Here is a 24252-nt window from a genome sequence, read left to right as displayed (position 1 = left end):
TTTGCCTGCAAATCTATGTCACTTTCAGTGGATAGCCACTGATAGCTCTGCTTATTATTTTTGTTTAAGTCTGGCTCCTGGGGTTTTCCCCCCACGTGCATAGTTTTGTAGTCAGGCAATGACTTGGGCAGAGATTATGCTAAGACACTTCAGGCCAGTAAGTCTTCCGTCTCCACTGTCTACACTGAGTGTGGACTGAGGGATGTTTTCACAAGGGCGGCAAGTTTACCAGTCTCCCAGCCTTCAACTTTTGCTGGATCTCCTATGGTTCCAGTATGCCTACACAGTTTAGCCACCAGCCAAGAATGTATGTGGGATTTGTCATCCATGGTCTTCTTTGGCTCTCTCACTTCCAAAACTTCGTTCTTAAATTTCTAGTTGCTCTGTCAATCCCCCGATTCAAATCTGTTGTATGTAGTTGGTAAAGTCGCAAGTGTTCACCACCTGAGCTGGGTGAGATGGGAATGCCGGGATGTCTCCAGGCAAGATGGCCACAAACTCACCGCTCTGCCCGAGGTGGTATCAGTTTCCATGGGCACATTCTTCTCAAGTTGTTGCCTATCTTTAGTCGTTTTCCAATGGCCTGAAATGACTATCCTTGAAATCACCTGACTTCCTCACTACATTACCAAAAGCAGTCCCTAGATTTCATCCTAAAGGAAAGAGAAAGCCACTGCAAGGTCATGAGCTACAAAACAGTATGAACCCAGCTCTATATTCTTAAATACCCACTCTGACTGCTGTGTGGGAAATCAGTTGGTTAGGGAAAGTTCCAGTTAGAGTGCATGTAGTAGCAAGTTAACAAGAAACACAACACAATGAGCTGCAACAACGAAAGAGATTTGTTGTGAAATAACTAAAAGATCCTGAGGTAGGACAGCACGTTGTGAGCCTTGTATTCATAATGTCTTCAGAACTGGAGTTCTATGTCCCTGGGATGCCAGTGGATCTGTCTCAAGCCCTCATGATACTGAGATGCCTCCTCCAGGCTCCATGTACCTCATTTATATCCAAGGAGAGGGATGGTGTCTTTCCCCAACCATTTTACAAAGCTCTGAGCTTCCCTCTGATTGAACCAATATGCACACTCCTAAATTAATCACCATGACCCAAAGAATTCAACGTGTAGACTGATTTCAACTGATCGGGACAGACCTCTCCCTCCACCCCCCCCGCCGCAGCCATCCACCCACCCAAACCCCATAACTGGGTATCTCTGGGACCTGTTAGAAAGGAGGAAGGACTCAGAGGAGACTGAGGAGACAGCCCACGAGGAGTGGCGCTGATTCCATTGTTCATGACCAGTCATATTAGTCAGTCTGGGCTGTCATAACAAAATATCACAGACTGTAGGTCTTATACAATAGACATTTATTTTCCCAGAGTTCTGGAGGTTGGAAGTCCAAGATCAAGGTGTTTTCAGGGTGAGTTTCTGGGGACACCTCCCTCCTTGGCCACCTTCTCCCTGTGTCCTCACATGGCCTTTTCTCTGTGCCCATGTGTGGAGAAAGAGATTTCTGTTGTCTCCTCTTCTTCTTATAAGGACACCAATCTTGGTGGATTAGGGCCCCACCCTTACCTACTCATTTAACCTTAATGATTTTTAAAAGCCCAGTCTCCAAACACAATCACATTGGTGGTTAAGTCTTCAAGGAATGAATTGGGGTGGGAGAGGGGGATAACACCAGACAAGGGGCAAGGATCTGGGTCTCCTCCATTCTGGCCAGCATAGCTTCAGATCAACAATGAGCCGGCACTCCAGCCTGGAGATTTTGCACTGGACTCCCTGGCCAGCCTGGTAGGGAAGGGAGGAAGGGAGAGCCATTTAAAAAAAAAAAGAAAGAAAAATTAAAGCAATGGCTAAGATTGAAGACAGGAAAATATACCACTCATTATAATGAAGGGGTTAAGGCAGTGGCTGTAGGCTGTGACGCAAATACAGTGGCCACATCCCAAGCACTAGACTTTTAAGTTCCAAACCATCCATAAGTCAGGGGGGGAAATGGTAATTGAAAATGAAAAATAAAACCATATCTAAAAAAAATAAGTAATTTTGAACCCAGGGAAGACTTATAATTAGATCTACCCTCCCGCGGTGTGTTGCTGGCGTGGTGGCCTGAGGACTGCTCTCCACACCATGGAAATATGCCTCCTCAGCTGCCTCCCACCTCCCTCCCTCTGCATTTTCTTCCCATTCTTCCCCCAGGGCTGAGCAGAGTTATCCTTCCCTGACCGCCCAGATCTCTCTCTAATTCCTTACCCAGGCTGCCCCACAGAGCAACTGTTCTCTGATTTTGCTATGGACTGAGTTATTGTCCTTCACGCCATGTCTCCAAATTCATACCTTAAAACCTAACCCCCAGTGTGATGGTATTTGGGGACGGGGTCTTTGAGAGGTGATAAGGTCATGAAGGCGGAGCCCTCACAATGGGATTGGCGTCCTTTATAACAGGAGACATGAGAGAGCTTGCTTCCTTTCTCTTTCCACCAGATGAGGACGCAAGGAGAAAACGGCCATCTGCAAGCCAGAAAGAGTCCTCACCAGAAACTGAATCTGCCAGCATCTTGACTTTGGACTTCCCAGCCCCCAGCACTGTTAAGAGTAAGCTTCTGTTGTTTAAGGTGCCCAGGCTATGGTATCTTGCTTGTTATAGCAGCCTGAGCCAACGAAGATACTCAATAGCTCTCCTCCTCCTGCCCCACACAGTCTGCCCCAGTCCTCAGGGGACAGAACTGTCACCTGGAGAGACGTCCAGCCGAGAGGAGCCTGTTTGACTGGAGACCTCTAAACCAAACAGAGTTGATTCTTGTTATTCGTGGTAGTTGTAAAGTCTCCATGAACACTGGCTTGGCAAGTACTGAACCACTGCTCCTAGGGGAGATATGAACATGTATACAGTGTCCACCTATTTCAAAGATTACAGTCTTCAATTCTAAAAACAACTCATCTGGGGAGATTCTATTTTCTTTACTTTATGAAAGAGAAACAAGGTTTAGCAGTACTAAGTGACTTGTCTGAGGGTATAACAACCAACAGATGCCAGAGTTGGGGTTCGACACCATCCAAACGACCCCAGAGCCTCTTAGTCTACACTGCACTGTCCACTCCCGCATCCACCCTCCTGCTATCGCTGTATGAGGCAGGGACAAGAGCGCAGGGCGTCCCTTCGTTCAACCTCAGTTGGAAACACGCATCAGGCGACTCATTTCGCTACTCTGTGCATGTCCACATGAATGGCCAAAAAAGTCTTGGGAATATTGACCTGGGGCTTACAAATAAATGTTAATGGAGAGGAGAATTAACAAATATGGAATCCACAAATACTGAGGACTGGCTGCACTTCTCTGCTGCTGTAACATGAATAGGCAGGAGAGAAACCAGCCTTGAGAGGACATCTGTAGATGGGGCTGTTGTGTCTGTCACTCATCTGGGACAGTGGGGACAGATCCAGGCATCCATCAGGTGGGCTCCTCACTGACCACAAAGTCCACAAGAACAGAGGCTGGGTCTACCTTGCCCACCACTCCATCTCCACTCCTTGGAAGGAAGTATGTGCTAAGTGGTGGCCAGAGGGAGACGAATACTGAGGCTGAGAATTGGTGCCTTAACATGGGTCTTTATGAAGACGAAACAAAAGATTTAATGGGCATCCCTGAATACACACTCAGAAATGAGATCTGAACCAGGAGATTTAAAAGAAAAATAGTGTGGGGGCTCCTGGGTGGCTCAGTTCATTGGGCAGCTGACTTCAGCTCAGGTCATGATCTCATGGTTCATGGGTTTCAGCCCCACATCGGGCTCTTTGCTGTCAGCGCAGAGCCTGCTTCAGATTCTCTGTCTCTCTGTCTCTCTCTCTCTGCCTGTCCCACACGTACACTCTCACCCTCTCAAAAAAAAAACAAAAAAACAAAAAAAACACAAAACTTTACAAGTAAAACTATATAAATCTTATGAAAGAAATCGAAGAAGACACAAAAAAATGGAAAAAGATTCCATGCTCCTGCATAGGAAGAACAAATATTGTTAAAATGTCGATACTACCCAGAGCAATCTACATATTCAATGCAATCCCTATCAAAATAACACCAGCGTTCGTCACAGAACTAGAACAAATAATCCTAAAATTTGTATGGAACCAGAAAAGACCCTGAATAGCCAAAGCAATCTTGAAAAAGAAAACCAAAGCAGGAGGCATCACAATCCTAGACTTCAAGCTATACTACAAAGCTGTAATCATCAAGACAGTATGGTACTGGCACAAGAACAGACACTCAGATCAATGGCACAGAACAGAGAACCCAGAAATGGACCCACAAATGTATGGCCAACTAATCTTTGACAAAGCAGGAAAGAATATCCAGTGAAATAAAGACAGTCTCTTCAGCAAATGGTACTGGGAAAACTGGACAGCGACATGCAGAACAATGAACCTGGACCACTTTCTTACACCATACGCAAAAATAAACTCAAAGTGGATGAAGGACCTAAACATAAGACAGGAAGCTCTCAAAATCCTAGAAGAGAAAATAGGCAACAACCTCTTTGACCTCGGCCACAGCAACTTCTTACTCAACACGTTTCTGGAGGCAAGGGAAACAAAAGCAAAAATGAACTACTGGGACCTTATCAAGATAAAAAGCTTCTGCACAGCAAAGGAAACAATCAGCAAAACTAAAAGGCAACCGACAGAATGGGAGAAGATATTTGCAAATGACATATCAGATAAAGGGTTAGTATCCAAAATCTATAAAGAACTTCTCAAACTCAACACCCAAAAGACAAATAATCCAGTGAAGAAATGGGCAAAAGACATGAATAGACACTTCTCCAAGGAAGACATCCAGATGGCCAACCGACACATGAAAAAATGCTCAACATCACTCATCATCAGGGAAATACCAATCAAAACCACAACGAGATACCACCTCACACCTGTCAGAGTGGCTGACATTAACAACTCAGGCAACAACAGATGTTGGCGAGGATGCGGAGAAAGAGGATCTCTTTTGCCTTGTTGGTGGGAAAGCAAGCTGGTGCAGCCACTCTGCAAAACAGTGTGGAGGTTCCTCAAAAAATTAAAAATAGAACTACCCTACAACACAGCAATTGCACTACTAGGTATTTATCCAAGGGATATAGGTGTGCTGTTTCAAAGGGACACATGAACCCCAATGTTTATAGCATCACTATCAAACAATAGCCAAAGTATGGAAAGAGCCCAAATGTCCATTGATGGATGAATGGATAAAGAAGATGTGGTATATATACACAATGGAGTATTACTCAGCAATCAAAAAGAATGAAATCTTGCCATTTGCAACTAGGTGGATGGAACTGGAGGGTATTATGCTAAGCAAAATGAGTCAGAGAAAGACAAATATCATATGACTTCGCTCATATGAGGACTTTAAGAGACAAAATAGATAAACATAAGGGAAGGGAAACAAAAATAATATAAAAACAGGGAGGGGGACAAAACAGAAGAGACTCTGAAATACAGAGAACAAACTGAGGGTGGCTGGAGGGGCTGTGGGTGGGGAGATGGGCTAAATGGGCAAGGGACATTAAGGAGGACACTTGTTGGGATGAGCACTGGGTGTTATACGTAGGGGATGAATCACTGGAATCTACTCCTGAAATCATTATTGCACTATATGCTAACTTGGATGTAAACTAAAGAATAAAAATTAAAAATAACAAAAATAATAAAAACGTAAAACAGCGTGGATATTTTTTATAATTCATCGGTTTGAGGTTATTTTTTTCCCCTAATTATAAAAATAATTCATGTTCATTGTTGGGGGGAAAATTTTTTTTAATTTTTTTTTAACGTTTATTTATTTTTGAGACAGAGAGAGACAGAGCATGAACGGGGGAGGGGCAGAGAGAGAGGGAGACACAGAATCTGAAACAGGCTCCAGACTCTGAGCTGTCAGCACAGAGCCCGACACGGGGCTCAAACTCACCGACCGCGAGATCATGACCTGAGCCGAAGTCAGACGCTTAACCGACCGAGCCACCCAGGCGCCCCGGGAAAAATTTTTTTTAAGTAAAAAGCATAAAAGTACCAACCCTCCACCACCTAAAAACAATTATGACTAAATCTGAGCCAATATTCTTCCAGTGTTTTGTCCAGTGTTTGACTACAGTTTGTTTTCCTCATAGATCCCTGCGCCCCACGCCCCTCTCCAACATCCCGCTTCACACCACAGGGAGGGGACGCCCATGCAGAGCTTAGGGTAGAGGAGCCAAACTCTGGACATCTCCAGTCCCCAGATGTGAGGGCTTGGCCTAAACCAGAAGGATGGAGATCCAAGACCAGTCTGAGCTGGTCCTTACCGTCCCCAGAGACGAGACTGCACGGAATTGGAGGAGGAGGGTGGGGACAGAGTGTAGATGTTGTTGGGGGGCCCCTACATGCATCTGGCTTCCCAAGCCAGGGCCGGGCAGAGGCCGGCACGACAGAACAGCAGCATCACGGGGCAGAGCCGTCCCTAGGTGGGGCCTGGCAAAATGCCCGACCCCAGAATTTTACCAGAACTACAAGAGACTGAGTCCCCCAGCACAGGAGCAGAAGGCATGCCCCTTGGCAGTGTCAGAGGGTGGCCCTGAAACAGCCTTCCCCATCCCCAGACACCCCAGCAAGCTGGGCGCACTTGACTACACCCCCACGTGGCTGAGCTAACCCCCGGAGAATGGAGAACACAGATCAAGTGGAAGCCCACGTCCCCGGACACTGGCGGGAGAAGCCGGGACAGGCCTTCTCAGTGTGACCCCTGCCCTGAGGCCCAAGTCAGTGCCTCACTGTCCCCCGGGACACCCCGGGGAAAGGGCTCTCTCTGAACTGACATAGATTTAGTTCCTGTCGCTGGTGGAATGTGGGCCCAGAGGAGAAATGATAATCCAGCCACAGGAAACCCGACTTGTGTGGCCAGTCAGGTGTGGGCATGGAGTGCACTCGAGATACATAGATCTTTCTTCTCCAACGGGGTGTGTTCTGATATTTTGCTCTGATTTCTACTCACAGAGAAACTCATGATAATCCTGAACTGCTGTGGCTAAAATCCCACTTCCCAATTGTGAGAAAGCCCTCACTGTTCTCTCGTCTCTGCTACAATGTTGGCTTCTGGCTTCGGGTCCGTAACTCTTACCTGCCGAGAATTCTTACCTGAACATGGTGTATGTTCACGGTCACGTCTTCCAGGGCTGACTCTTCACCCTCTCATCTTTGCTCCTGCCCAGTGAGTTCCCCAAAGTCCTGACAGCGCATCTCCCCCACCCTCGAGCTCGTCCATCCAGACGGCTCAGGTGCTAGGGAGCCAGGAACGCGTGCTGTCCGGCCGTCCAGCTCCATGGACATCCAGAGGCTGAACGGACGGTTACTGGCTGAGCGGGTAGGGGCAGCTTTTGGAAAAGGCAGCACGTAGCTGAGTCTTGAAAAAAGCGGGCAGGTAGGGTGGGAAAGATACATTAATCTGGATGAACCAAGGAGCCTGAACAGGGATCAGCTCTTTGGAGTTGATCTGACAAACAGAAATGGCAGGATTCCCAGATCACAAGGGGACTGTCCTCTGGGGGCATGGTAACAGGGAGCGGAAGGGGGGACACGGGGGCACCGGGGCTGATGAGAAAACCAGTGTGGCACTAAAACAAGCCTTCTGCGGACCTGACAGGCTAGTCTGAGAACAGGCGAGCAAGCCATCTGAGAGCAGTTGGACCCGGTGAGCTAGGGCAGGCACACCCTACCAGCACAGACTTGTTCCAGAAGCACCGGAAGCCAGGAGGCCAGAGAAGGGAAGATGGCTCTGGCTCCTTCTTCAGCAGGACCGAAAGAAGGTTCTAGAAGCGAGTTGGTTAAGCGTCTGACTCTTGGTTTCGGCTCAGATCATGATCTCGTGGTTCGTGGGTTCAAGCCCCCCATCGGGCTCTATGCTGGCAGCTCAGAGCCTGCTTGGGATTCTCTCTCTCTGCCCCTCCCCCATCTGTGCCGTCTGTCTTTCAAAATAAACTTAAAAAAAAAAAAGACAGAGAAGGTTCTAGAACAGGAGAGAAGTAAGCATGTTTGTGAATGGAAATACAACATCCTAGGGAGAGAAAGAAAATGAAGATTCAATCAAAAACCTAAGCAGATCATCAGTCAAAAAGCAGAAATGCTTTTGTGGTTATAAATAACATCTAAAACTTTCTAAATAAAAAGGACTTTATATCTTAAAAGTCCCAACATTTCTGTGAACTTGCAGTAATTGCATGGCCTTTTATCCTTTCCTCAAGATACCTTTAAAGTTCACTGCAGCTATGAGGATTCAACGTAAATCATTCTGTTTCCTTTGAAATAAATACACTCTGAGCTATTTTGGTGTGGGTCATGTTTAATAACGGTTTCACAATGTGTAGACACGAATACATGAACAACCTCACATTTAATATTATGAGATTGAGCAGACAGCCAAGTTATTAATATGTGGTTTAAATCCAGCACTCTGGCCGTTTAGAACAGGCAGCGGAATTTCTGAGTAATCGCCAGCAATGCTCAGTCTGGCAGCCACATGGCAACCGAAGAGACAGGTTGTTTTGTTACAAACATCAAAGGCCCGCATTTGCCCCAGTGGAGACCCCCACCATTCGGCGCACTCGCAGAGCAAAACCATCGCGTGGAACTCAAGAGTCCGGGGGGTGAGAAGGCCTCGGGGGCGCCCACGGACCCCACCGCAGGCCAGCAGCTCAGGGACAGGGTAGGCCAGCGTGCCCGCCGATTCCGGGGCCTTGCCCAGGCCCCGCATCTCCTGAAGTTGGAGGCATTCTGGGGTGGACGGAGGAACCCAGCCTCTTCCGGGATGAGCCTAGAAACCAGCCTGGACGGAGCTCGTCTCCGCCGGGCCGGCTGGCACCTTGCGTCCGCCACCGGGTCTGCGGGCCAGGCCTAGCGGGTAGCGCTGTCTGGATTCTGACTCAGGGCGGCGGGCGGACATGCCCTGGGATGGCCGCCCTGGCATTTCAGCAGCTCCTGGCCGGGCCTCACCAGGCTCGTCCAGAGGACCTGACATGCCAGGAAGACGCTGCAAAATGCCGTTTTGCGTCTAGGGCGCAGTTCTGCCGCCAGCTCTCGGACTTCTGGTCCGTTACCCTTAACCGAACGCCCGCAAAGATCCCTCGCCTGGCATCTTCCTGCGCCACGGCCCACGCGCCCTGTGGCTTCCTTTCCAGCAGGGACTCAGACCCTCAGCTCCCCAACTGGCACAGCAGGAAACAGGTTCCCGCAGAGACTTCTTAACGGACAAGGGGGATGAGCGTCGGAGAGCCAGGTGGGGGGCCGAGTGCAAGACGCCCCCAGAAGCCCGCGGTGGGAGGGACCCCGGCTGCCGCTCCGTGCCCAGAGCCGCACCTGGGACTTGAGATGTGGGGCTGCTGAGGAGGGGAACCTGGTTCTTTCGGATCAGTTCCATCCCTGGGAGGCTGAGCCATCTCTGGTCACTGGGTTTCCAGTCTTCTGGATGGTTCCAGTGGTGAGGCCCAGGAGCCCTGCATTCCCAGCCTCGGGCGGGCAGTTTTGTAGGAAAAGCCAAGCTGCTTAAGCCCAGCCCTCACCAGGGCCGGACCCCGTGGGGCCCAAACTCCAGGGGCTCTTCCTCGGCCTGTTCCAAGGACGGTATGAAAGGACAGCTGTAAACGTGTCCAGGCAGTGTCAGGTGTGGCACGGTCCCCCTCCCTGGGCTCAGTCGCAGGAGCTCCTCTTTCAGGATGCAGTCCGGGTTGAGGGGGACTAACAGCACCCCGAAACGGCAACGCGGACGGAGAAGGGAGAGGGAGGCTTAGTAACTCTTCAGTCCTGTTTCTAAGTAAGCAAAACCGACACTCACACCAGAAACTGCACTGACCTGGCCTCCGTGAAAACCCTCTCCTCTCTCTCCCAGATCTGCTTAATGGACCCAGACGGCACAGGTGAATTCGCAGGGAACCAGGGTTCACCTGTCTCTTGCGAGCCATGTTAACGACACTCAGAATGATGTGCCCTTCGCCTCCCTCCTTTCCTTTCCCAAATCAGTAATGGGGTGACCGTGTCGTGGGCCTTCACTAGGCAAAACGTAACCTGCAGAGAATACCGCGAGGCTCCCGTTTGTGGCCATAAACAGATTTCAGCAGCATCAGAGGGTTCCTTAAATAGGTCACCAGATCGGCGCCACTGGTGCTTTTCACACTCAAAAACGTTTGTGGCGACCGGATTTCACGTGAGGGGTGGCCCGCAGCTCAGACACCCAGCACCCAGACACTCTGAAGTCGGGTAATGACATTAAGACGCTACACCCTGCGGAAGGTATGACAGGCGACAGTGCCTCCTGTTGCTGCAGGCTCCCGAGCAAGCCTCACCTGAGCTTTCCTTGAGGGCACCTTGCGGGGAGCGCGCCCGTGAGCGATCCGCGTGGACCCTGAACAACCAGGGCTGTGGGCGGCCGGCAGTGCAGACGCTCTCTCCTCATCGTTCTGGCACATCCTCCTCCCTGCCCCGCTCCCCAGCCCAAATTAAAGATCACAGGACTTGAATACGCTTCAGAAAAGAGTGTCCGCTGGCATTAAAAAGAGAGACGTCAGCATCGCAGGTGACCATTTCGGTTCATCCCGATCACTCTTCTCCAAAAACCACCACCATTCACATCAGTGACTTACTCATACGAATAGAACGACAGATTCTAGGTCTCTGAAGAGTTACTGATCTGTTACTCTTAATGAATCTCAGTGCAAAGTAAGGAACGTTTCACAAGCCCCCCGCCCAATAGTGATGAACCCAACCACTCACCGCACACCTCCCCCAACTACACCACTCCTGGCCGTTACATTGCCAAGAATCGTGGTTCTTGAGTTCGGCATGCAGTACTGAGAAGGGACGGTGGGGGGGAGGGGGGGCAGTGCCTGTCGCTCTATCCTGGCTGCACCGGGCAGTCGGGACCCTTGGGACAGGCACACAGGCGTGTGCACGCGGAAGTACCATCCTCCTGTTCATCAAAAGCCATTTTTATATGTTTATATTTACAATCACCCAACCACACAAGCAGATAGATTCTTCCTCACTGAGCAGATGAAAAACGGACACCTGAAGGAAGAAACGCTTACTGCACACTTCCATTAACTCATTAATTTTCCTTTCTGGTTCTATCTGCAGTTTACAGATGAGTAAACTGGGGCTCCCAAGGGCCTTACGGCATCTACCCACAGCCACACAGCCTGTAGGGGACGGCCTGGGATTTGCTCATTTCTAAGGTCGCTGTGTTCATGACCACCCTAACCTGCAGTGCAAGAAAAGGCTCCAGACGAGACCCCAAAGCCACCATCGGGCTCTGCAAACACACTTCTGAACGGATGCATCCACTTCTGCAACGAGGAGGATACTTCAACGTCCCGCACAAGGGCACATTCACATGCGCCGCACGCAAGGCCAGGGGCAGTGAGGGTGGGGAGCCATGTCCCCACCCCAGCCCATCGGGAAGGTACAAGTACGCGGTCTAAATCTGTAACATACAAACGATTCTGTAACTAAGAAGATGAAAAAGAGATGAGAAGCACTTCTCAACTCCAACATTTGAAAATCTGCGTTCACCGATGCAGTTTGGTGTGTGGTCTTATGTCGTGGCTCGGCTACATGGAGCTCAGGACTCCCCCCACATCCTAACGACGGCAGTCCCCACAGTGCTGGGGCCACGGCACAGCGGGAGCTGTACCAGGCCCGGAAAAGTCTGCGCAGAGGCCACCGTCAGGTGGTACTGAAAAGTGAGGAAATGCACATTTCTTTTGTTTCATTTTGAGCAAATACAGAACCTTGTTACCCTGTCAATTTTTACCCACAAAAAAAAAAAAAAAAAAAAAAAAAAAAAAAAAAACCATAAAATACAAACTTTTCACATACTAAGAATCACCAATCAACTTTCAAATATCACACAGAATTTTTCCACTAAAGTAACTATACCTATGTATTAATAAAACCTGTTAGCTGTGGCTTTTTAAAAGTCTAACTATATTACTGTAAAATATTCAAATAAAAAACAACACTCCCACCTAGTGGATACAAGAAAACATCTGGCTTATATCACCAAAGAAAGGAACTAAAACTACAATGAATTTAAAATAAGTTTATTCTGTTTGAACACCCTCAAAAGACCCCCTTGGAAAAAAAGGAACCAACAAAATGGGACACGCAGCTCCCTTTAAAGGAACGGGTGGGTAATAACACACTGTACAAAACCACCTCTGGAATCACGTGTAAATGTTACTCTGAATCTCATTTGTTGTCATCAACTTCTTCAGTATCTCTGTGCTCTGGGGAATATTCTGGAAGAAGAGAAAAAAATTGTTAATACAGGGAGATGGAGAACTCGGTTACAACGAACCCACCCACTCCAACCCCACACGCTCAGGACATCAACGGAGCACCTGACCGCGGCAGCGCATCTCCGTGTTCCCGCAGAGGAAACATCTAAGCATGTCCTCCCCCTGCCCCAAACCCACTGGGGGTGCCACACGGCCTTCACACACACCAGCCCGGCCTCTCTCCCACGGGAGCTCTCTCGCCCCTGCGCCCCCAATTCCAACTCTGCCCCGCCCTCCTCAAAGGCGCCCCGAGCCTGCCCCCTTCTGCACTCCCAGCCGCCCCCCTGCACGCACCCCTCTGCACACGCCCCCCTGCACACGCCACTACCCACGGGGATCCATCCATCTCTCAGATCCAGCCAAAGTGCCAGCCTCGCCCCAAACGAGCCTCATCCCCTCCTCCTCTCCCTCCCCCCCTCCCCCTCCCCTGCCCTGACTGGCATCACAGTCCCCTGCGCCACCGTCCCCTCCGCCACCTGCAGGCCAAGGCTGGGCACGACAGCAGGGACAGACCAGCCACGGCCCGCACTCACCAGGCAGTGGGAAGAGCCTATTAGGCGTTCACTACAGACACGAACCGACTATTAGTATGTGCTCTGGAAGTGGTGCTAACTAGAGAACCGCTCGTGACTCCCGGTAATTTGAAATTATGCTTGGATTACATTCGTTTTCCGGTTTTATTGCTAATAATTCAACAAACGACCGGGCATCCCCCTACGTGCCAGGTACATGACGGGGGGGGGGGGGGGGGGGGGGGGTACCGAAATGGAGAAACGCGGTCCATTCCCACGGAGCTGACCACCTAGCAAGCAAACGAATTTACGAGCTAACCCCAACAGAACGTGCCCAAAAAGGTGTCTTAACGCCAATGGCCATTCTAGAATAAAGCAGGACTTGCACTGCGAACACTGTTGCAGTCTCTTCCCTGTAAGAGAGAAGTTCTTCACCAGGGTCCATGCACTTCCAGCAAGCCCCTCGGGGACAGGAGGGGGGCGGGGTCCTCAACTACCAGCAACCACAGGCAAACTTGTGCACACGTCCCAGCGTGAACCTTCCTGGGGAAGGAGCCCACGACACACGCACCGAGAACACGCACCGAGGGCAGCCAGCCCCACGCAAAATTAAGTGAATCAACGTTGATAATCTGACCCCTGCTGTGCTCACGACTGCCTTCTTAAACATTGCACCTTCCAAATGAGTCAGTTACAGAAACTTCCTGAACAGTGAAACCATCTTTCTACATAGCCGCCTGGGATTTATATCCATACACTGCAAGGATCTACCATGAGAAAGTGGGAAAACAGTTCTCGAGTTACAGGAGCACATCTAAAAGAGGGTGACGGGCCCACTCAACGTGCCGGACTAGAAAGCTTTGTTCTGAGAAAAAAGGATCTCTAAGCGTTGCTTGGGTTTTACATTGGTACCAGAAATTTGCACCTGTTACTAAGTTCGTGGCAACTCAGCTATTAAGTCAGTGAGTGAAAACCTTACCTTAACCAAACCTTTCAAGCTTCTGGAAGAAAGGACAGGCTTAAAAGCTCCAACTGTAATGAGGTCTAACTTCATCACATCAGTATAGCACAAGTACAGAATCGCAGGGATTTTCCACACTTGGCAGTAACTCAGAACTATGAGTCATACAAGGGAAAAAACCATTGAAGTCTTCTACTATGTGATTTTTTTAAACTAAACATCTCTATATAAAAAAGGCTACTTTTAAAAACAGTGGTCTCTGTTGCCTCCCTTAATCAAAGTGTTTACTGCCATATTAAACCCCTTACAATGCATATGTTCTTTCAAAGCTAATTTATCTTCCTAATTTCTTGGCATTTATAAACAGTTTATTTTGCATTTCCTGAAAACACGGAGACACATCTTAAGTAGCTTCAAGATTAAAATTTTGCTGAATATAATAAATTAAAAGTAAATAATAAATACATAGTGCACAATGTAAAATACTTAGCCACTTATTCTAGTAAACCTAACATTTAACGGGGGAAAAAACTTTTACTTATTAACAAATAGCAATTATATAATATATCAGCTACTGAAAAGTAACTGACAATCTCATTTTGATACGATGCTAGGGTATAATTAACAGGAGTAAAAAATAAAATATTGACAACACTACTACAATTCAGTTTCTGGAGACTTCTATGTCGACAATTAAAACATACTTTACCAACTTTCCGTGCACCAACAATTTACATCTAACACTGGCCTGCGTGATGAGTTATCACGGACCAAAAAGAAACAGAGCAACCCTGAAGCCTAGCAGTTAATTACGAACTCTGAGCTGCTCTCGCGTGGGAACTGTGTGTCTGGAAAATGTTAAAACTCACATCAAGCACAACCTACTAGCAACAACAGACATTAAAGACAAACAGCAGAACACTGGTATCAGTCATCATCAAAAACTACTTTAAAAAGACCTCCAACAGTCAAATAACCAATTCAACAATAATAAGCTGTAACGTAAATATTACAAATTTTAATACCACCTGCGGCAGGAAGATCATGCACAATATTTGGTTGTTCTAGCAGTGAGCAGCACGGAGGCTCTTTGAAATTCTCTGTTTTTAGGGCTTTCAGGAAAGGAGAATGGAGGCTGCTGGTAGATTCTGCGGTTTTATAGTCAGTAACATGTCGACACGTGAGCACAGTCACTTGCATGTTCTTCCTTGGACAAGAGCCAAAGACCTAGCAAAAGTGACCCCAAGTTAAAAGACATCTCTAATTTTGTTACGGAATAGAAACATGCCTCTAGCTGTTTACCCAACACCATCCACCGTGCCTTGCGAGGTGGACGCGTCCACTGAAATACAGACTACGTGCTTTGCTGTCCTGTCCCCTCACCTGGGCGTGATCTCGGTTCTGTCACGGTCTAGCTTGGTGGTTTTCTACGTCACTCTCCCCATCTGCGAACTAAGAACGACAGTACTGCCCACCCACCTGAGGGAACTGCAACCTGTAGTAAATGGAAGTCAGGAACACACACGGCCAGAGCAGCTGCGGGGATAACCAGGACTGGCACCGAGAGTGGACCTGCCACTTGACTACGAGATCTCGACTAAGAGAGGTTATGTCTAAACACGGCTTTACTTGCAAGCTACCTTCAGAATAGGAGTCTATCAGCAAAAGGAAGCGATCCCCTTTCTCTAATCCATGTACTGATGTGTTCTAGAACACTTTTTAATGAAGACGTTTCTAAGCTGCAAGTTGTATGAATAGTGCTGTATCAGTGCAAATGATTAAGTTCACTATTTCGATTGTAGGCAAGTTTCAATCACTCTAGACCTTTATTTCCTCCCAAGTTTGTATTTCATGAATTTCCAAGGACCCTTCCAGCTTTTAAAATCTATGGTGATGTAAACCCAAAAAAAGCAGCTATTTTTTAAAGAAAAAAAAAAGGAGACTTTAGGCCACTTTGGAAAATATTTTATGAAAAGAGAATGGCTTTTCAAACAATAACAACAGAACTAAAGATTCTATGTGTCATAAAGGATTTGTAAGCCTAATTTCATCATATCACAGATCTGTAAACAAACAAAAAATAGTTATCACAATAAACATCTGTCAGCAGGTACATCCCATTTAAGATACATTACTGGGGTGCCTGGGTGGCTCAGTTGGTTGAGCACCTGACTTCGGCACGGTCACGATCTCACGGTTCATGAGTTCGAGGCCCACATTGGGCTCTGTGCTGACAGCTCAGAGGCTGGAATCTGCTTCAGATTCAGTGTCTCTCTCTGCCCCTCCCCTGCTTGCACTATCTGTCTCTCTCAAAAATAAATTTAAAATTTTTTTAATTAAAAAAAAAGAAAAACAACATTACTCACAAGGCCTAAGTTATCATCCTGCCTGTAATACCTATAGTCTGAATTCACACTTGAGCACTCTGTTAGACTATGTGTGATTATTAGGATTTTGTGGCTGACATGAACCAAACAGTAGGGGGACCCAAAGAGTGTCCCACAGGAAAAAAAAAAAAAAAAATACTGATTAAAAAGTTTTTTAAGTCTGGAAGAAAAAAGGTGCTCTGTAGTACAAAAATAATAAAATATTTTTGACATAATAGTCATCCTACTTAAATCAAAAAACACGAATTAACACAGCAGTTTCCTGCCCTTCTGAGATCTGAGGAAAGCTAGGGACTCTCTCCCTAGAAAAATAAATATTGGTACAAAACACAAAATCACATACAGGATCATGGGAAGGGTCAAAGACCTTCTTAAATAATTCCTCATTTAATAAAATGTATTTAATAACTTTTAATAAATGTTTCTAAGTATGCCAATCTGGTCTGAAACAGGCATACACCAAATTTCTTATTTCTAATGAATTTAATTTTAACAGCTATACAAAAATATATCTAAGATTTAAGCTGAAATGTTACTAAGATATATATGAGACCTACTTCCTTTAAAAATAATATGCAACAGGGGGCACCTGGGTGGCTCAGTTGGTTAAGCATCTGACTCTTGGTTTCGGCTTCAGGTCACAACCTCAGTTTGCAGGTTCGAGCCCTGCAGTGGGCTCTGCGCTGACAATGCACAGCCTGGTTGGGATTCTATCTCTCTGCCCGCTCCTCTCTTCTCTCTCTCTTTCAAAAATAAATTAATTATTTAAAAATAATAATAATATGCAACTACCAGAATCATGAGTATTCTCTAAAACTCCTAAATTCTTTGCTGAAAAATGATTTTCTTTTTTAATTCTTTTTAACATTTATTTATTTTTGAGAGACAGAGCATGAACGGGGAGGAGCAGAGAGTGAGGGAGACACAGAATCCCAAGCAGGCTCTAAGCTCTGAGCTGTCACCACAGCGCCCGACGCGGGGCTCGAACCCATGAACCATGAGATCATGACCTGAGCTGAAGTCTGACGCTTAAACGACCGAGCCACCCAGGCGCCCCTGAAAAATATGTTTTATTGGGCACGTACCACGTGCACAATTTTCCCACAAAATGAAGCCTCAATTAATTTATCCTAATGCTAAGAAAAACGGATGTAATATTTTGGAATTTGGAGCAAGCAGCAGCCGGGCGCCAACCCCCTGAATCCAGCTCACACCCATTTCCTGCCTCCCAACTCGGGGCATCTCCAGCCAACACTGTCAGCACTGCTGTTTTCTGCCCCTGGCCGTGACCCGGTTCCGTTTCTTGTCAGTAGCCCGTTTCTCTTTCGAAGGTCACAACATGGTGGATGGGAAGAATCACGAGACGCTTTAGGCTTCTATGACCCACAATCTTCAGCACATTGCTGATTACATTTGTTAAATGAGTTTTTATTCTTCGAATTTTGTACTAGATTGCTACAATGTCTTTTAGAAAAACAACAACAAAGACTTCTGTTCCAGCACTTAGCTATGTAGGTTCAAGCATCAAGATAGAGAACGCCTAAGGAACGTCACTCGGTGTGACCACAGGCCAGCCTTCACTTGTCTCTTACCTTGTCCAGCCACTGATACTGCTGGTCTTCAGCAACATAGCAGCTGCACTGACAGAGCAAGACCTGGAAAATCACATTCCAAGTATTCTGTCAGGTCAAATGACTTCTACACACACCCCAAACTATCACCATTTACATTATCATTTGAATCCTAATATAACCTTTAGACAACACGGGTCTTTCTGCACTGCTATTGGCTTATTCGTTTATCTTTAAAATTTAAGAATCGAGCCACTACTGGCAGTTACCACGAGAATAAAGTACACAGGGACAGAGTGACCGCAAGAGCTCGCACAGGAGACCCTGAAGATACTACCAGTAAATGGTACCAGCATCTTCTTTATAGCACAGGAATTACCAGTCCTGTTGCCCTTCTGGGGGGTCACACACCATGAAGACCGAGTGCAAAATAAACGTAAACACTGTAAAATGTAAGCATTATGCAAACACTAGGAGCTATCAGAGCGAATGACAGCCTGACAGCACCTCAGCCCAAAGGGCATTCTAGAACGGTACCGGTGCCTGTGAACATGGTATTATTTTAGAAACCAAGTTCCAAACCATATGGTCAAAATGAAGTGATTTGTGACGACCCCAGGCCATAAAATGATGGATTCTTGATTATTAATACTCATGGAATGATATTATCCACTGAACTCAACATCCATTAAAATATTGCCAGAAATGTTGACACTTAATTACCCAAGGGAAGCACAGGAGGGGAAAACGGTGCCTGGCGATAGGGGAAAAGACAAAGACTGGATACATAATGAACTACACACGCAGGTTCTGCATGATCAAGAGAGAGCTGAGTAATAAATGGTACGACCAGACGGAGGGACAGAAATTTCTCCTACCTGACCCTCACAACCCATTCTAAAGTGAAATATTTCCAACTAAAGGTCAAATCGAAAACATGCTTAGTTTCGTTATATCCTATAAATGCTGGATGTGTATAAAAATCCTCACATAAACTTAAATAGCTTTGGATTACATGTTAAAAAAAAAAACGGTAAGTATTACAAAATCAAACTTTACATTTTAAAAGGCTAACATGTGGAACCCTTACCTTTTGAAAGAAGCCACATTATAATATTTTGGAATTAGTGACTTCTTCCATTGTTTGGGACCCCTGCCCTGGCCCTTGTTCAAGTGTTCAGCAGCTGTGGAACGGTACTCTGTCAGACAAGCAGGTTGGGACACACGTCACCTGCCTGGCCACCTCATCTGCCTGACTCATCTCTCAAACTGCCCACTGGGCAGTGTCCTCTCAATGGACCCAAGATTAGGACTCAAATGCACAGGACACAAGGAAATTCCTTAGCATCAGCTCCAGAATGACTTTTCGGACTTAACAAATCAGGACAAATCAGGACAGGGGAGAAGCTCGATGTCCAGAGAATTGTGCTGAGAACGCACACAGCTTCCATTTGTTCAGCAAACGTTAACGGAGCTTCCAGCATGAACCAGGCATTTGCTGAACACTGGGTACACGGCAACAAAGGACAAGCCCCTGCTTTCTCAGAGAGAACATGGTTTTGCACACTTAAGAGTTGCACGCTGAAAGAATTTTGTGAATGAGCGCAAGGTCTGAATGTCTACTGTTTATGGTTTTTTCCTACCAAAGCGATCTCCGAATTTCCTAGGAACTTTATCAACACACTGTATATATCCTGTTGCCATTCACGTAAACAAAAGAGTGCTTACTAGCACTGACTACAGGCAGAATTCCTCAGCCCAACAGGAGAGGTAAAGGAACACGAACTTCAAACGGACACCACATGAACAATGCTAAACAACTACTTCTGAAGCATACGAGCAATCCCCACGTACCGAGGGATTCGATTTTAGATGATAAAACACACAAAAGGCATCCGTCGGGGAAAGATGTACGGTGTCCGTTGTTCTACACCATTCATTCCAGAGTTTGGCACAACCGACTTCTTCCCAGACTCCTGAATTCATAACAAATGACGACAAAAATGCTGTGAAAAACAATTCACATTGAGTTAGTGCTTGGTTCTGCAAGCTGCATTTTCTACAGTAAAAAACAGCTCCAAGTTACCCTAGAATTCTAGCGCTACAAGAGCCATTAAGACCACTGACCTTACACCACCCTTTTGCAGGAAAGGAAACTGAGGCCTCAGGAAGTTAAAGGCTACTGCTCCCAAATACAGATTAGAGGCAGGAACTGAGGACACAGGTTTACTGCCGGACTTTACCGCACACTCACGATGTACCACTTGCGGGAAAATTCCAGGCCAGGAGCATTTTACGTCAGTGAGTCCGTAGTTATATACCATGTACTTAACGATGTCCTCCAAGCACTGGGGCTACCTTATAGGGCAAGGGGTCTACTTCACTGGAGACCCCGAAGGCTCTCCCCCCAGCCTGTGAACTGGCTAAAACTACACAGGTTTGTGCACGTGCACGTGTACATTGTTCTGGACGAACTCTGCTCTGTGCTAACATTAACCTATCAGATGCAGGCATCCATGAACAGGCCTTCAAACTTGAGGGCTCAAAAACGTTAGCGACGGAACGCTCAGAATTGTGAGCGATCATAGTTACTTTTAGGGTTCTCATCGTGCTATCAAGAGCCCGTTAATTCAAACACCGTGAAGAACCACTGGTGCAAGGCGGCCACGTACACATGCCACCTCTGTCCCTCCAAGTCGGCCCCACACAGACCCAGGAGTCTCAAGAAATCTGGATACCTCAACACACTATAAACCCAGTTCCCGGAATTTACAACCTCCTGGAGCTAAGAACACTTCCTTTTTCATTTTTTTTTTTTAATACTTAAAAAAAATTTTTTTTTTAATGTTTATTTCTTTTTGAGACAGAGAGAGACAGAGCATGAACGGGGGAAGGTCAGAGAGAGAGGGAGACACAGAATCCGAAGCAGGCTCCAGGCTCCGAGCTGTCAGCACAGAGCCCGACTCGGGGCTCAAACTCACAGACCATGAGATCATGACCTGAGCCGTAAGTGGGAAGCTCAACCGACTGAGCCACCCAGGCGCCCCAAGAACACTTCCTTTAAGTCTTATTGGTATCACATGAGGAGGCATAGATTTTACTCAGATAAAAAGTTACTCTGCTATGACTTTTTCTAAAAAAGTAACAGACATTTGAAATCTTTTATGATGGAAAGCAATAAGTAACTTTGGATTTTGCTCTTTCAACAAAAGGTTCAGTCTAACATATCTCCACTCACCTACTGCATTATTTCCTATAGCAATTATGAACTTGGAGCAAGGATATTTTTCCAGCAGAGAAACTTCCAAAGATGTTTTTGTTTGTCTTCGAAAGAGCCGCACCTCCCTAACACAAGAAACAAAAGACAAAACTGAAACAACTTAAATATACTTAGTACCATATAAGGAGAAAAAGGGTACTATAAATACGTCTTATAATAGGTAACACGCAAACTCTAAACTCATAAAGAATGTAATTACAATTGAAAGGAAACAAGAGGTTGAAGCAACAATAACTAACATAAAACCACCTGATGCAAAACTCATGGAGAACTCCACAATGAAGATCAGGCTGTCCACCTGACCCACTGATCAATCAATCAATCTTAGCATCCCTAAAAGTGGGACAACTGGGTCACAGCAGGCAACAAGAAACACCAAGCACCACCGCGGAAGCATTCTTGCCAGCAAAATACTGAACTTGCACCTGACCACGCCTCTAAAAGGAACATCCGTTTACAGGAAACGCAGGTAATGGACACACACGTTAGATCAGACAAATCCAGAGTGTGCGACATCCTACTGGACACGTCTCTCAGCACGGGTGAGAAGGGGCTGCTCTAAATGACGGGCATCTCAAGAGACAGAAAAGTGCAAAGGTAATGTGTGGACCTTGTCAGGATTTTGATTTACACAAACACACTGTGAACATCATGTTTCAGATTACTGAATAAATCTGATCATGCACGGACTATTAAATGGTAACAGGAATTATTAACTTTGTTAGGGGTTATAACAGCATATGCAAGAAAGTGCCTATATCGTTTGAGGTGCATTCTGAAAAATGTCGAGGTGAAAGGCTATGGTCACTCGGGGTGGCGGGAGATAAATGCGGCAAAATCTTCATTAACTGCTGAATTTACATGACTGGGTAGGGATGAAGGGTCGCTTTACTACTTTCTCCAACCTGTGTGTGTTTGGAAATAATTCTGTTTTTAAAGAGACAGATCATCCACCTGCTGCCGATACCGATGCTAACGAAGAGTGGGGCGGAGGATAAAGAGGCTTTTGAGAGAGCTGTCTTAAGTCCACGAACCAAACACGCGACGACCGCGGGGCCCAGCGACGGCACCGCAGCCCGGGAACACGTCACGAGTGCCCCCAAGTCCACGCAGAGGGAGGGCCCTGCGAGGCCGCGGGCTGGCTCTGCCGGCCGCGCCGAGGCCCCCCGCTGAACCCCGGGCAGGTTGTGCCGGGCGAGCCCCAGGCAGAGCGGGGCCGCGGACCGGCCGCAAGCCCCAGGGTCCTGCGCCCAGGACCTCACCTCTTCCGCGCCAGCTGCCGCCGCACCTCCCTGTCCTCGGCCGTCTCCCTCCTCTCGTCCTCCTCTTCCTCCTGGTCTTCCGTCCCGGCTCGGCACGGCGCCTTCACCACCTCTCCGAAGAACGTGGCCGCCATACCCACCCCGCCACCTTCCCAGGCTAACCGCGGCGCGCCGGCTCGGCGCATGCGCCCCCGCGCCGCCACGCCCCCTGCACCGCCCCCGCGCCCCTGAACTCCGCCCTCGCGCCACGCCCCCGCGCACGCGCGCCGGGTGCCTGAGGCCGCGCCAATCCCGAGCGTCTTCTCCCGCAGCTTGAGTCCGCAGGGGCACCGAGAGGCTTGATGACTGCGGGCTAGAGGGGCGAGCCGGCGGCGGGGTTGGGGCCTGCGGCGTGGGGCCTGGGCCGGTGACCGACCCGGGAGGAGCCGGCTCAGCCGCCCTTCCTTCCCTCACCCCGAGTCCGTCCTCCTGGAGGCGCAGCTTTGCTGCATTAAGCACCGGGCTGCGGACCGAGGGCGGGAAGAAATACAGCGCTTCGTGGTGGTATAAAATGCGACTTTTACTCTGGCAATAAGAATTCACACTTCAAAAGCTGATGATTGTCAAGCCGATCTAAAAGAGTTTATGAGAATGCAAAAATAGTTACTTCTTTTTTTAAAACGTGGCCATTTCCAATACAAAATTTATTTTCGCTTTAAGTAGCCTTTCACGAATAAGCAGTGTGTGCAGTTGCTTTCGAGCCGGTTCTCTTTCCTCGGGGCGCGGCGGAGGACCCATCGCCCGACACTGTTCCGGGCGGGCGCGAGGCGCCACCGCGGACACTTTAAGTGACGGGGTCCAGGGTGGCGAGCGACACAGACCCTTCACCTACACGTAGTCGTACTGAAAACACGTGGCACTGCTCACATTTTGGAATGCTGCCGAGAAGCACAGAGTTCAGTACTAGTTTGGGGGCAGGCGGAGCCTCTGGAGGTAATCAAACAAATCTCAGGAAGCTGCTAGAAATACCTTGTTTTAAGACGTGGAGAAATACGATCGACAAAAGCATCTACATTGAATCAGTTTTAGCGGTTTTACACATTCCAGCAAAATAAATGTTTGGGTTTTGAAGCAAAATTTGAACATTTCAGTATAAAGAATGACCAAAGTGCTATCCCGTAAGAGCTTGGGAAAGTTTGGGTGTACTTACGGAGTAAGATTACCAATGTGGTTTTTTTTTTTTTTAATTTTTTTAAATGTTTATTTATTTTTGAGAGAGACATAGCATGAGCAGGGGAGGGGCAGAGAGAGAAAGGGAGACACAGAATCAGAAGCAGGCTCCAGGCTCTGAGCTGTCAGCACAGAGTCTGATGTGGGGCTTGAACTCAACAGCCGTGAGATCAGGACCTGGGCTGAAGTCAGACGCCTAACCGACTGAGCCCCCCAGGTGCCCCACCAATGTGGTATTTTTAAGCTGCATTTATACCGGTGGGTTGTTTTAGAGAAGGACTGAATTGCAGAATAAAAAGAATGTTTGGGTATCACTGTGACTTAATCCTTTTGTCCAATAAAGTAACTTGCCATTTTTAACCAGTAAAATTTAAGCTCGATTTGCTTTTACAATTACATTATGAAGAAATCATTTCTAGAAAGCTGATTAAAATTAGGAGTAGGGTAATACATTTGGCCATGGTTTAAATTCTGCATACATTTCAGAGAGTTTTACAATAATGTTAAGTTTTAAACAAATGCTTATTTCATGCAGTTACAATAAATTTAGGCCAAGCACTTTTTAAAAAGGCAAATATATGTTCAATTTAAATACTAATTCAGCAAAGAGATTCCATTTGGAAAGATCGCTGGTGACACCGTCTGAAGTACTGGCGGAAATTAAGCCCATCAGAGAACATCATAAATTCAAAACAAATTCTTTGATTACACT

The 24252-nt window shown here is 47.2% G+C and overlaps 1 protein-coding gene across 2 annotated transcripts; it reads right to left on the bottom strand.

Annotated features, from left to right (window-relative positions):
- Nucleotides 1–12105: 12105 nt before the first annotated feature.
- PSMG1 (proteasome assembly chaperone 1) lies at nt 12106–22522 on the bottom strand. 2 transcript variants are annotated; one of them, XM_042956649.1, is made up of 7 exons: nt 22332–22522; nt 21028–21134; nt 19644–19795; nt 17811–17873; nt 14860–15058; nt 13850–13986; nt 12106–12319 (listed from the first exon to the last, which is right to left on the bottom strand). In XM_042956649.1, exons 1-7 carry the CDS (start codon nt 22514–22516, stop codon nt 12245–12247), a joined length of 918 nt encoding a protein of 305 aa, XP_042812583.1. In that variant the 5' UTR covers nt 22517–22522; the 3' UTR covers nt 12106–12244. The 2 variants fall into 2 exon arrangements, with proteins under 2 accessions (XP_042812583.1, XP_042812584.1); XM_042956650.1 differs by lacking the exon at nt 21028–21134 and having other exon boundaries at nt 22332–22518.
- Between the last annotated feature and the right edge of the window lie 1730 nt (nt 22523–24252).

The sequence above is a fragment of the Panthera tigris genome, chromosome C2 (assembly GCF_018350195.1).
Source record: "Panthera tigris isolate Pti1 chromosome C2, P.tigris_Pti1_mat1.1, whole genome shotgun sequence".
Classification (NCBI taxonomy): Eukaryota; Metazoa; Chordata; class Mammalia; order Carnivora; family Felidae; genus Panthera; species Panthera tigris.
This window is presented reverse-complemented; position numbering and strand designations above follow the sequence as displayed.

Coding starts and splice junctions, on each gene's coding strand:
- PSMG1 (XM_042956649.1), bottom strand. CDS start 22,516: ATGCGCCGAGCCGGCGCGCCGCGGTTAGCCTGGGAAGGTGGCGGGGTG. Junction 13,987..14,859: donor GCATGATCTTCCTGCCGCAG/GTGGTATTAAAA, acceptor TATGACTCATAG/TTCTGAGTTACTGCCAAGTG. Junction 12,320..13,849: donor GCTTGAAAGGTTTGGTTAAG/GTAAGGTTTTCA, acceptor CTCTTCTTCCAG/AATATTCCCCAGAGCACAGA.